Consider the following 13,947-nt stretch of genomic DNA (forward strand, 5'->3'; position numbering starts at 1 on the left):
AGGTTAGGGTTCTGTTTGGTTCAGTCAGGTTCCTTCACACTGAACTCATCACACTGGCTCTTTAAATACTCACTTTGTCATGTTGGAACAGAAAAACACCAAAGTGTTGCCACAGAGTTGGATGCATAAAAATGTCTAAAATATCCTGGTATGCTAAAACAGTAAGACTGTCCAAACCCTGAGTAAAACCCAGACAATGCATTTGTTTCAGGATTGAAGAAACATAGAAATAATAAAATAACACAGGTGGTATGTTAAAATTTACAGTAATGACAATGAAATAAAACAACTGATTCAGAAGTTAGGAAAGAAAATATTTATTGGTGAAAACAGCTATTCACAGATACAATGAACTATCATGTTTTTACACCATCTAACTTGGTAAACAGTGTTAAAATACCTGCCACAAATTCTGTCAAAGATGGAAATACTTCAGTAAAACCAGAGGTCAGATAGAATCTGATAATTTCATTTTTGTGTAGTACAATAAATTAGTAACAGAACAAATGACATATTTTAACACCAAACACTCAGTGCAAATGCCATTGTAGCTGAAGAATCTGTGAGTATCAATAAGTATCAATAAAATGACACTGACATAAAAAATATTCAATTCATAACAAAAAAGGTCCAGATTAACATTCAACTAGTGTTTGATGATTTTGGAGCTACAAAGACTTAGATTTCATACAAGAGACTAAATATTAGTCCAGATCTATTACCATTTTGTTTTTTAAATTCACATTTTTATTCTGACGTATAGGCTTGATTTACAGTACTAAAATATCTATTTTTCAAGCAGCAATGTTAAACAAAAAAGGGAAAATTCAGAACTTTCTAATATTTAAAATGCAGCTATATTTTTCTACAACTAACAACCATGAGAGAAGAAGGAAAGAACATCTGTCATAAAATAAATGACAGTAAAAAAGTCTAGTTTTGTGGAAAACGCATGTCATTCCTCACTTGTACACTCCAAACAGAGACAAGTACAAAATAAAAACAGCAGGAAAATTCAAAGTTTCTCAGGAATTAACAACCAACAGTGACAGATAAGGTTGCAGGGACAAAAAGACTAATTTTTTTTTCTAAATGAATGCACAGATTCATTGGGAGCTGCTGAAGTTTTCAGATGGGACAGTAGTCAGTTTTTCTTTAATACCTTACCAGAGTGATGCCATAAATAAAAATTTAATTGGCCGACACTTTTTTTGACAGCAGGCATCAGCGCTCGTCAGAAACTCGTTTAACTTCTAAGAGAGACAACATTTCAGCTGACAACTGGGAGAGGATGGTGAGAAGTAAAAACAAGTGAAGCCCATGTGTTAGGAATGTTAAAAGTCCAAGTCCATCTGTTGGCAGCTGGAACAGTCATACCAAATGTGCATGTGTTTTTCCCACACAGCGTGGGAGTGTCCTCACCTATAACACAACAGCATTGGCCAACTGTTCAAACAAAAGTCTGACCCCAGTAATGTGTCCAACTGTTCTTACTGTACTGCTCTCTCCGAAAGCAGCGGGAGAAAGTCTGTAACACATCTTTAATCTCTTTCCAAAGGACAAATTTTTTCTACTTTCCAAACCAAACCTTGATCTTTTAGTTTTTTATTAGCAGATAACCTTTGATTTGAAAGTGCCTACAGCTACAGGTAAGGACAAACGGTTTGTGGTATCCTGAAAATCACAGCTGCAGTCAAATTTACTGTATGTGCTCAGAATGACTGTTTTTACACCACTCCCTTCTTTAATTATGGGTTTGTAGTGATGAGATTAAAACAGCAACTTTAGACTTGAAGAATGTGTTTCAGTTATCAACAGAAATGAAGAATTAAAAATGAAATGGTTAGTCAGGAAGGTTTGTCTCTGGCTAAACAATAAAAAGATGACATAAAAGGAGCCTGACGAAAAGCTGCCACCATCTCAGTTTTAAAATGAAGGGAAGCAGAAACCATAAAAACAAGAACACTTTTCTGAACAAATGTCACTGAGTTTATAAGCAGCTCCAAGAAATTCAGACTAAACCTGAATGTTACATGAAGCACATTACACATGAGCCAAACTCAACCTTGCTATCGTTTTTATGGTCTCCAAACTGAGCGTTGTGGATAAAACACACACAAGGAGCTAAAAGGAAAGATACAGAAGCACATCCTGTGGTCCATGTGCAATATACAGTGTTTTAACAACGTAGTATCCTCCAAAACATTCCAGGCAGATCACACTTTTTTTGTTGGACTCTCCATGTTTGTTGTGTGTTTCATTTCTTTATCATTTTTGATAGATATCCAGACAACTCAAAGATATCCAGACAGCTCAACAATATAGAGATGACTACAAGATATCGAGATAACTCAAATATATCTAGATAATTCAAAGATAGTGAGATAACTCAAAGATATCCAAATCTCAAAACATATCCAGATAAGCTAAACATATCTAAATAACTCCAACATATACAGACACCTCCAAAATATCTAGATAACTCCAAGTTATCCAAATAACTCAAATATATCCAACCCAAATATATTTAAATATTTGAAACATATCAGGATAACTTAAAGATATCCGACTCAGATACACTATATTGCCAAAAGTATTTGCTTTCCTCCCTTCACACACATATGAACTTGAGTGACATCACATTCCTAATCCATAGGGTTTGATATGATGTTGGCCTACCCTTTGCAGCTTCAACTCTTCTGGGAAGGCTTTCCACAATGTTTAGGAGTGTTTATGGCAATCTGTGACCATTCTTCCAGAAGCTCATTTGTGAATTCACCACTGCATCCAACGTTTTGAATTACACTTGGTAATGCAAGGCTTGGAAGCAGCTGCTCGGCCATGGAAACCCATTCCATGAAGCTCTCTACACACTGTTCTTGAGCTAATCTGAAGGCCACATGAAGTTTGGAGGTGTGTAGAACATTGGTGACCTCTGTGCTCCTCAGCATCCACTGAGCCCGCTCTGTGATTTTACGTGGCCTACCACTTTGTGGTTGAGTTGTTGTTCCCGACCACTTCCACCTTGTTCTAACACCACTATCACTTGACTGTGGAATATTCAGCAGTGAGGAAATTTCATAACTGGACTTATTACACAGGTGGCATTCTATTTCAGTAACATGCTGGAATAAACTGAGCTCCTGAGAGCGACCCATTCTTTTATAAATGTTTGTAGAAGCAGTCTAAATGCCTAGGTACTTAATTTTATACACCTGTGGTCATGGAAGTGATTGGAACACTTGAATTCAATTATTTGAATGGGTGAGTGAATACTTTTGACAATATAGTGAATATATATCCAGTAAACCAAAGACATTTAGATGAATAAAATACTCAGGCAACCAGTTAACTCAAAGATATCCCAATTCCCTGAAAATATCTACATAACTTAAGATAGATGGATAATATGTAGGTTAGATACTGTATCCAGATATCTCTGAGTTATCTACATAACTATTATCTGGAAATTAAGATGTCTTTGCACAGATGATAAATGTACTCTGAATATTTGACACTGAGCCTCACAAATCACAAGTTTGAAACATTCGCACAGTGATGACCCGAAAATGTTAACTTGCCTCAGGTCTGGGGCTCCCGGTCTCAGGCTTCAGTTTTCAAGTCAGGTTTTGTGATTTGAAAACTTGGTTCTTGTTAAGTGTGAGCATTTACCAATTTAAGTGACCCTATAAACATTTAACATAACTTTTCTATCTTCCTAATGTTAGGCTAAGGCCACTAAAAAGTTCCTGAAATATTCAGAGACTTGTACCTTTAAAGTGTTACTTAATGTGGTTTATTGTCTCCTTGACTGACAAAGACTTTTTCTACTGATGACAGAGATTTAGGTTAGTTCCACCTTTCAAATGAATATGTAATCAAGCGATGCCTGATTGTCTTCCTGCAGCCACTCATCCTTCTGGCTAAAACCAGGGTTTACACATCCAGGTCATCTGGTCTTGCCCTGCTGCTCATCCTGCTGCTGGCACGGCTACACGGCCTGGCGTCAATCAGAGCCAGAGGCTGTAGTTCATGTCCTGCTGATGGGGACAGTTTCTTGTGCTCATGGGTGTCATCAGGAAAGTCAAAGGCTTGTGCATGAGAGTTTGAAATAGTACTTCCTCCACCATTCTGGCCAAGCCGGTTCTGCTCAGTGGAGTAGTTGGCCCAGTTCTGCTCGTTGGCCTGCTTGTTATAATTACGGCATGAACCAGTTCCCCGCTCCCCAGTGGCAAGCTTGTAACCTGGTGGGGACATTGGAGAGAGCGGGGCAGTTGGGGAGGAACAGCCATTGTAGTAAGCATACTTGGTGGTGGACAGTTCTTTTGGCGTAGGGGTCAAAGTTCCTCCACTGGCATAGAGTGCAGGCTGCTGTTTGCCCTTCACACGGTCCTTGATTCTCTTAAAAAACACATAGAAAAGCTCAATGACATTGAGCAACAAGGAGACCAGAGAGACCACAAGCATGAAGATGATGAAAACAGTCTTCTCTGTTGGACGAGACAGGAAACAGTCCACTCTATGGGGACAGGGAGACCTTTCACATGTGTAAACAGCAGACAGGCTGAAACCATACATGTACCACTGGATAACCAGGAAGCCCACCTCAAACAAAGACTTGAAAAAAATGCTGACTATGTAGGTTCTAAGTAAGCCCCCTTTCATCTTCACTTTGCCATGCTCCTCGATGCCGTACTTTAACTTTTTCAATTCGATCTTCTTCAATGGGACATCAACATCACCTCCGTCATTTTGTACAGCTTTAAGCTCCTCCTCCTTCCGGTTGAGTTTCTGCTCTTTCCTGTGTAAATAAAATACATGAGCCAGGTAGAGAAGTGTCGGCGTGGAGACAAAGATGATCTGAAGGACCCAGAAGCGAACATGGGAGATGGGGAAAGATTTATCATAGCAGACGTTCTCACAACCAGGCTGCTGAGTGTTACATTTGAAGGCAGACTGCTCATCTCCCCAGGCTGATTCTACCGCAGTACCCAACACCAGGATCCTGAAGATGAAGAGGACAGACAGCCACACCTTCCCCCCAGCTGTGGAGTAGGCCTGGACCTTGTCCAGCAGACGACCCAGAGCACTCCAATCACCCATTTCTGGAGAGTGTTAGCTGATGGAAAAGAAATGGGACATGATGAGTTTGTAATGTGATGAGTATGCAAGAGATATTTATGTCTAAGCATTCTTTAAGAGTTTGTTCTGTGCCATTATAAGGAAGAGTCTTTAATATAGGAGACAAAATATATGTTCAATGACACAATACAAAAGCTAATCTAATTACTGTGAACAGGAACAACAACAACAACAAAACACATTTAGGTCTCCTTCTGTAACACTCACTTCAAATTCTAAGAGAGTACAAACATCTATGATGAAAAGTGATCCATTTAAAAAGCTAAATTAAAAAAATGAATGTATTCAGCAAATCTGGAGTTTGTTTTTCATAATTCCTTTTTAACCCCTTAGATCCTGGACAGTGTTTGTGAAAGTTTTCAGACATGATCACACTAATTATACTCATCAATGATTCAGAGATTAAAGAAAATCAAAACAGAGTGAATCATGAAAACTGTCATATTCAGTAATGAGATAGCAACTTTTTCATTGCTAGACATTTTGGAGAAAAAAAAAAACCCTGTAGCATCCACTTCAGTCTGAGCAGGAGGCTACCAGGCAACCTCTGCAGTCAATGGGGCTATGCAACTAAAGCTTTGAAGAATGGCAAAGACTGTGTTTTTTAGAAGATTTGCAGCTTGATCCAGCACAGGGGAGAAAGGGGGGTTTGCTCAGACCTTGATTAACCCATCACATACACTTTGTTAAGGGGAAAAAAACTGACCTCAGGTGTTTAGCAGAATCAGAATCAGAATTAAATTAAAAAACTCACAAAAGGCCTTCAACGTATCTTACGGTGAGAATTTTCAAGTTTATTTAAAGATATGTGTTAAAGTTTACTGATGAAAACAACTTGAACATTTATGTAAAAATTATCTTGTTAAGATGCCAAAGTTTGAAATTCAGTAAATTCAGTGCTGTGATGTTTTTGTCTGAGGGGCGCCAGGGAAGAAGAGCACAAAAAGCTGCTGGACATGCATGCAAAGAGGGTTTAGAGAAAACTGAATCAGTGTTGTTGTATTAGCCAAGCTCTTCAGAATGAGGTTGGGTGGAAAAACCACAACACTGTGATTGTGTGTTTAGTTGGATGGATGTGTGAGGCGAGGCCACTGGTGAACTTCTTTCCTTCCTGCTCAAACAGAAGCGCTGCACATCAACATTTCCTCTGGGAAAATGACCAACAGCAAACCAGCACCCTGCTTAAATCACTTCCACATCAATACATCACAAAGGAGATGACATACGTCACTAGAACCCAGACCTGAAGAATTAAAAACAGACCGATTGAAATATTAAAGCATCTGAGGAAGCTACAGTCAGCTGGAAGCCTGAGAGAAGCACACATTTATTTAGGACTTTTTCAGTCCTAAATAGGAGGGTCCTCAGAAAAAAACCTAACCCCTGTTCAGACCATGTTCAGGTCTTGTTCAGACCCTCTTCATTCTTTGATCATACCCTGTTCAGACCCTGTTTAGAACCTCTTCAGACCCTCTTCAGGCCTTGTTCAAGCTTTGTTTGTCTGAACAAAGTCTGGACAGGGTTGGGTTTGGGTCCGTACAGACCTGGAACTAACATCTGATCTGGATGATCTGATCCCACCTGGATGGCTCTAAATACAGGTGTGAAAACTGTCATGACCCACTGAAGACAGCTTCACTCAGTCCACATTCAGAAGTCGTATGGGAAACCTTACTTTAGTCTGTGCGTACATCATCCTGAACCATGCAGAAGGGCCACTTTGTGACTTGATGTCTGCAACGTTTTACCTGGATGTCTCCTAATTTAACAAAAACATGTCATCAGCATTGTTAAAAATCAGGCTCAGCTGCCTGTGGGAAGATTCAGGATGCTCTGATTAGTTTTAGAGCTCATTTGACCCTCTGTCACTATAAAATGTTCTGTATTAATCACAGAACCATAATCTGAGCAGTGTTATGTTGTTTGTTCCCCTACTTTATTATGTTCATAATGAAAACAACTTTTTTGTTTTTAGCTATTGTGGAGTTTGCAGATTTTTGTTCTTATACAGAACTTTGTGAAGTACCTAATAGTTTTATTTTACTTTATTTCTCTCATATTGAGTCTGGAAGGTTACACCATTATTCTTATTAAGAGCTGTGGGTCGTGGCTCTGTGTCCATGTAGAATAGCTAACAGAGACTTTATCCCTCAGGACAGAATAAACTTGAACCTAAAGTTAGACCCCTACCAGTCAGCAAGGTATGTCAGAACAGGTCTGAACACGACATTACTGTAACTGAGACCAACACTAAATTTAAAATTATTTTTATTTTAGGAGACAAAAACATGTTTTCAACCCCAATTCCAAAGAAATTGCAACATTGTTTAAAATGTTATTTAAACATGCAGAGAAGTAGTCATATAGTATGTAAACATTATCCAGAAACACTGCCATCTTCTCTGGACCAAAGCTCATTTAAAATGGGCCGAGGGAAAGTAGAAAACTGTACTTTGGTCATACAATTCAAATTAGTTTTTTTCTTTTGAAACTACACATGCCAGGTTCTCTGTAGTAAAGAAGAGAGGATCCATCCAGCCTGTTATCAGGGCACAGTTTAAAAGCCTCCCTCTCTGATGGTATAGGGGTGCATTAGTGCCTCTAGTACATCTGGAACGGCACCATAAATACAGAAAAGTTCTACAGGTTTTAGAACATCCCATGCTCCAGATGTCTCTTTCAGGGAAGGCCTTGTATATTTGAGCAGGACAAAGTTAAACCTCAGACTGCATCATTCCAGCAGCAGGAGTCCAGGAGCTGAACGGACCTGCCTGCAGTCCAGACCTCTCACCAATTAAAATCATTTTGTGCATCATGAAACAAAAAATAAAAAGGAGCAAAGACCCAGGACTGTTAACGAGCTAGAATCCTACATCAGACAAGAATGGGACATTTGGCCCCAAAACCTCCAGCAGCTGCTCTCCTCAGTTCTTACATGTTTACAGACTGATTAAAAGAAGAGGGGATGCTTCACATGTACCTGAAACAACTTTGTTGAGATGTGTTGCTGCTATAAAATTCAAAAGAACACCCCCCCCCCCTTACCACCACCACCACCACCACACACACAGACATACACAGAAAATGGTTTTAGTTTCAACATTTGGTATATTTACTCTGTTCCATTGTGAATGAAATTGTTGGGTTTGAAGGAGAGATGGACCCAGAATGCAGACTACACAAGCTCAGAACTAACCTTAAAAGATTTATTGAACAAACACAACAGGCGGCAAGTGGCTAAACTTACAACCAAAATACTAAGCCTCAAGGAGTATCAGGAGACAGTGTGTGGGAGCAAGAATGAACCAACAGAGATGATATGCAAGGAGCTGATGAAGAAGATGGAAACAGGTGATTTATAACAATCCTGCAACAGGTGAAGATGGGTGTGGCAGGCTGACATGGAAACATAAAGACTGAGGGAGAAGGTGGCTGATGGTACAGGGGAGAAACACAAGAAGGGAAACAAAAAATCACAAACACAACAGAAAAACTTACAAAAATAACCAGAAAAAACACAAATTGTGACAAAAGTGTGTTTTCTTTTGAGATTTGCAAATCATTGCATTCTGTTATATTGACATTATTAACATTAACATCCCTAGTTTTTCAGAATTGAGGTTTTACATGTTTAATTCTAAAATCAATAAACCCTTTAAGAAATGATTATAATTTAAGTTAAGTTTGTTTATGGTCCTGATGAATTTTAATGGTATCTGACTGTAAGTTTTGGACCTATAAATCCTATTATCTGTTAGATGATTCTCCATTCCGTCCGATGTTAAATGAAAGCTGTAACAAAGTTCACAGGTTCCGTTTGGGACCCATTCTCCACACAGGGACACTTCAGCAGACAATGACCCCACTCTCTGGGGCTCTAATGGGCCCAATGAGCTGCATGTGCTTCTACTTGTCCATTAAGCTGCAACCTTAAACACTGCAACATGTTGTAGAAAACCACGAGTGTCCCAGAACCACAACGGAAGATCAGTGGTTACCAGACAAGGAACAGCCCGCCACTTTCTACATGACTGAGTCTGTGACAGAAATGGACTGAACAGAACAATAGAGCCCAGCACCGAGCCAGTCAGCAGAACCTCAGAGTTCCTTCACTCTCTAATGGGTTTTAGTAGTTCTGCACCATGAGGGGAAAACTGAACCATCCAGATTCCTGAAGGAAAAGCCTAACATCTGAGTGGGTTCTTTCATTCTGATTCAGAAAGTTACTCAGTCAAAACTGAAAAATCCAAAACTAAAAACTGAATTTGTACAGAATGAAAAATTCATTTTAAAAACAAATGCCAAATAAATAAATAAATAAACGAATATTTCAGATCTTCTCAAAGTTTGAGATGTTTGGATCTGAGCGGACCTCGGTCCGGTTCTAATGGACCCACAGACGTGTTTTCTCAGACTCGTTTTCTGCTCTGATTTTTAAAAAAGTGAAATTTAAATATATATATATATATATATATATATATATATATATATATATATATATATATATATATATTAATTTAAAAAAACTTACCTGGTGATCCACAAAGACAGAGTCCAGCCCGGTTCGACTGTCTCCTCCTCCGACTGGGACACTGGCTCTGACCGTATGGGACAAAAAAGAAAAAGTGGACCGAACTTGTCAAACTTCCCTTATAAGAAGTTTAGTCACCTGATCCCTACGTCAAGACTGGAGCCCCTCGGACCGAGAGGAAGGGGGCGGGGTCAGCGTCGGTGCTCGCTGTCGGTGCGATCCGGACTTCTTCACTGAGCATCATAAAGGTTTAACTCTTCAGTTTTACGAGCTCCTTCCAAGAACAGAGTCCATTTATCGGACTGAACTCAAACTGGCCCTCAGTGGTTCTGCTGTGGAGAACCTGAGTGAAGAGTCCTCACAGAGAACACAGAACATGTCAGGCTGAATGGAACACTGAGTAAGACCTGTCTGTCCACAGTAAGTCCACAATCTGTCCACAATCTGCCTTCAGTCTGTCCACAGTTTATTCACAGTCTGTCCACGATCTGCCTTCAGTCTGTCTACAATTTGTCCACAGTCTGTCCACAATCTGCCTTCAGTCTGTCTACAATTTGTCCACAGCCTGTCCACAATCTGCCTTCAGTCTGTCCACAGTTTTTCCACAATCTGCCTTCAGTCTGTCTACAGTTTGTCCACAGCCTGTCCACAATCTGCCTTCAGTCTGTCCACAGTTTATTCACAATCTGTCCACAATCTGCCTTCAGTCTGTCCACAGTTTATTCACAATCTGTCCACAATCTGCCTTCAGTCTGTCCACAGTTTATTCACAGTCTGTCCACAATCTGCCTTTAGTCTGTCCACAGTTTGTCCACTACCTGTCCACAATCTGCATTCAGTCTGTCCACAGTTTTTCCACAATCTGCCTTCATTCTTTCCACAATCTGTCCACAGTCTGTCCACAATCTGCCCTCAGTCTGTCCACAGTTTTTCCACAATCTGCCTTCAGTCTGTCCACAGTCTGTCCACAATCTGCCTTCAATCTGTCCACAGTTTTTCCACAGTCTGTCCACAATCTGCCTTCAATCTGTCCACAGTTTTTCCACAGTCTGTCCACAATCTGCCTTCAGTCTGTCCACAGTTTATTCACAGTCTGTCCACAATCTGCCTTTAGTCTGTCCACAGTTTGTCCACTACCTGTCCACAATCTGCATTCAGTCTGTCCACAGTTTTTCCACAATCTGCCTTCATTCTTTCCACAATCTGTCCACAGTCTGTCCACAATCTGCCCTCAGTCTGTCCACAGTTTTTCCACAATCTGCCTTCAGTCTGTCCACAGTCTGTCCACAATCTGCCTTCAATCTGTCCACAGTTTTTCCACAGTCTGTCCACAATCTGCCTTCAATCTGTCCACAGTTTTTCCACAGTCTGTCCACAATCTGCCTTCAGTCTGTCCACAGTTTATTCACAGTCTGTCCACAATCTGCCTTTAGTCTGTCCACAGTTTGTCCACTACCTGTCCACAATCTGCATTCAGTCTGTCCACAGTTTTTCCACAATCTGCCTTCATTCTTTCCACAATCTGTCCACAGTCTGTCCACAATCTGCCCTCAGTCTGTCCACAGTTTTTCCACAATCTGCCTTCAGTCTGTCCACAGTCTGTCCACAATCTGCCTTCAATCTGTCCACAGTTTTTCCACAGTCTGTCCACAATCTGCCTTCAATCTGTCCACAGTTTTTCCACAGTCTGTCCACAGTTTGTCCACAGTCTGTCCACAATCTGCCTTCAGTCTGTCCACAATCTGCCTTCAGTCTGTCCACAGTTTGTCCACAATCTGCCTTCAGTCTGTCCACAATCTGTCCACAGTCTGCCTTCAGTCTGTCCACAGTCTGTCCACTACCTGTCTACAGTCTGTCCACAGTCTGCCTTCCGTCTGTCCACAGGTTGTCCACAATCTGTCCACAATACGGCTTCAGTCTGTCCACAATCTACCTTCAGTCTGTCCACAGTTTGTCCACAATCTGCCTTCAGTCTGTCCACAATCTGTCCACAATCTGCCTTCAGTCTGTCCACAATCTACCTTCAGTCTGTCCACAGTTTGTCCACAATCTGCCTTCAGTCTGTCTACAATCTGTCCACAATCTGCCTTCAGTCTGTCCACAATCTGCTTTCAGTCTGTCCACAATCTACCTTCAGTCTATCCACAGTCTGCCCACAATCTGTGCACTCTGTCCACACTCTGTTCACTGCTTGTCTACAATCTGCCTACAGCCTAGGCACACAGTGGAAAGCTTTCCAGTGAGACTGTAGACACACAGTGGAAAGCTTTCCACTGTGTGTCTACAGTCTACCCACAGTCTGTCCACAGCCTGTCCACAATCTACCCACAGTCTGTCCAAGGTCTGTTCACATCCTGTCTACAATTTGCTTTCAATCTGCCAGCAGCATGTCCACTGTCTGTCTAAAAGCTGTCCACAGGTTTGTCTACAGTTCATCTACAATCGAATCAACAGCATGACCACACCCTGTCCACAGTTTGACCACAGTGCAACGACAGCCTATCCACAGTCCATTCACAGTCTATCTATATTCTGTCTATAGTTTGTCAACAACCTATCCAAAGCTCATCCACAGCCCATCCACAGTCTGGTCCACAACCTGTCCGCAGTGTGTCTGCAGAAGGGTCCACAGCATGTCCATAGTGTCCACAGTATGCCCACAGCCTGTCTGCATCTGGATCCACAGTCTAACCCCAGCTTAGGCCACACTGTGTTCCACAGCTCATCCACAGTCTGTCCACATCTTATCCATCACCTGTCCATATTCTGTCCACAGTTCAACCACAGTGCAACAACAGCCCATCCAAAATCCTTCCACTACCCATCATCAGTTGGTCCAAAGCCCATGCAAAACAAGTCCACAGTCTGACCACAGCCCATCCACAGAATGTCACAGCAAAGTTCATAGCTGGGTCCACAGCCTGTCCGCTCCCAGGTCCACAGCCTGGATCAGTGCATGGTCCACAGACTGTCCACATCCAAGTCTACACCTGTCTGCAGCTGGGTCCATGGCATGTCCACAGCTACTCTAAAATTTGTTTACAGAAGGGTCCACAGCCTGTCCACATCACAGTCCACAGCTTGTCAACGACCTAATCCACAACACAGTCGATGGCTTGTCCAAACTGGGGTCCACAGCCAGTCCACCACAGCCAGTCAACATCCTGGTCGCAGCAAGATACATGGCTTTTCCACAGCATGTTCATAGCAAACTTGTCCACAGCCTTTCTATATATTGGCCGGTCCATAGCACCGTCCACAGCCTGTCCACAGTCCCTGGCAGGAGGACATGTAGACACCTTGCCTTCTCATGATATCACAGCCATGACAACACATCTTTGTTATTATCCTTTTATTCAGAAGAACTGGAGGTGATACAGAGGATTACAGCTCCATCATGTGGTGAAACTAACACCATACAGGCTTTCTCCCATTAAATCTGCTGTCATTCATCTTCCTCTTTATAGGTTTTACTAATCTAGCAGATGAGTTCTGCAGGATGGACTCTCATCATGGAGCTGTTAGTTCAGGTACTGTCAGACTCTTCACACTCAAATCTGTAATTCGCCTACCCATAGTCAGCCCAATGCATATTAAGCATAAATGACTGCTCAAGGTCTCCAGGGCAGCAGGGGCCCTCAAGACTACTTAACTTCTCACAAAAGGCATGTTAACACAGATATGCACATTATGTACAGATATGTACATAATTTCATATTTGTGTTAACAGGGTGGTATTTTAATACTGCAAATGTATCAGTTATAGCTACTCTAAAAATAATGTTGTTTTTTGGTTGTTACCTGAACACTGATACTGAAGTCAGCCCCACCCCAACTTCATCACTTCTTTATAGACCTGATGTACAAGAAGGTCTGCCAGGCTGAATCAGTAAGTCAGAGAAATAACACTTTGTCCTCATTTATTTACAGAGGTTACCTTCTAAATAGTGATGGCCAAATATAGCTTTATGAAGAATTAAAGCTTTCCAGCCAATGGTGATGAGAAATGGCTAGTTTCTCAAGGTTTATACTGCTCAGTGGCCGCCCCTGCTGATCCAAAAGTTTGAGACAAAAAAAATGATGAAACATATGGGGGGGTCAGTCAGTTCTGTTCCATGTTTCCTTACTCTTTAGAGTCTGTGGGCTGTATTGGGAGAGAGGCTTTGTCACTGATTACAACTTCTGGGAACATGAAGCAAGACTTGTGGTGGGGCTTCATTTAAAATTGGCCTTCTTGCTCAAAGGGCAATTTGAAGCTTCAGTTCAATTATCTT

The 13,947-nt window shown here is 41.3% G+C and overlaps 1 protein-coding gene across 1 annotated transcript; it reads right to left on the minus strand.

Annotated features, from left to right (window-relative positions):
* Positions 1-301: 301 nt before the first annotated feature.
* Positions 302-9,821, minus strand: gja1b (gap junction protein alpha 1b). The gene is made up of 2 exons (XM_017432766.3): positions 9,674-9,821; positions 302-5,119 (listed from the first exon to the last, which is right to left on the minus strand). Exon 2 carries the CDS (start codon positions 5,101-5,103, stop codon positions 3,937-3,939), a length of 1,167 nt encoding a protein of 388 aa, XP_017288255.1. The 5' UTR covers positions 5,104-5,119; positions 9,674-9,821; the 3' UTR covers positions 302-3,936.
* Positions 9,822-13,947: the final 4,126 nt, after the last annotated feature.

Source organism: Kryptolebias marmoratus, linkage group LG17 (genome assembly GCF_001649575.2).
Source record: "Kryptolebias marmoratus isolate JLee-2015 linkage group LG17, ASM164957v2, whole genome shotgun sequence".
NCBI lineage: Eukaryota > Metazoa > Chordata > Actinopteri > Cyprinodontiformes > Rivulidae > Kryptolebias > Kryptolebias marmoratus.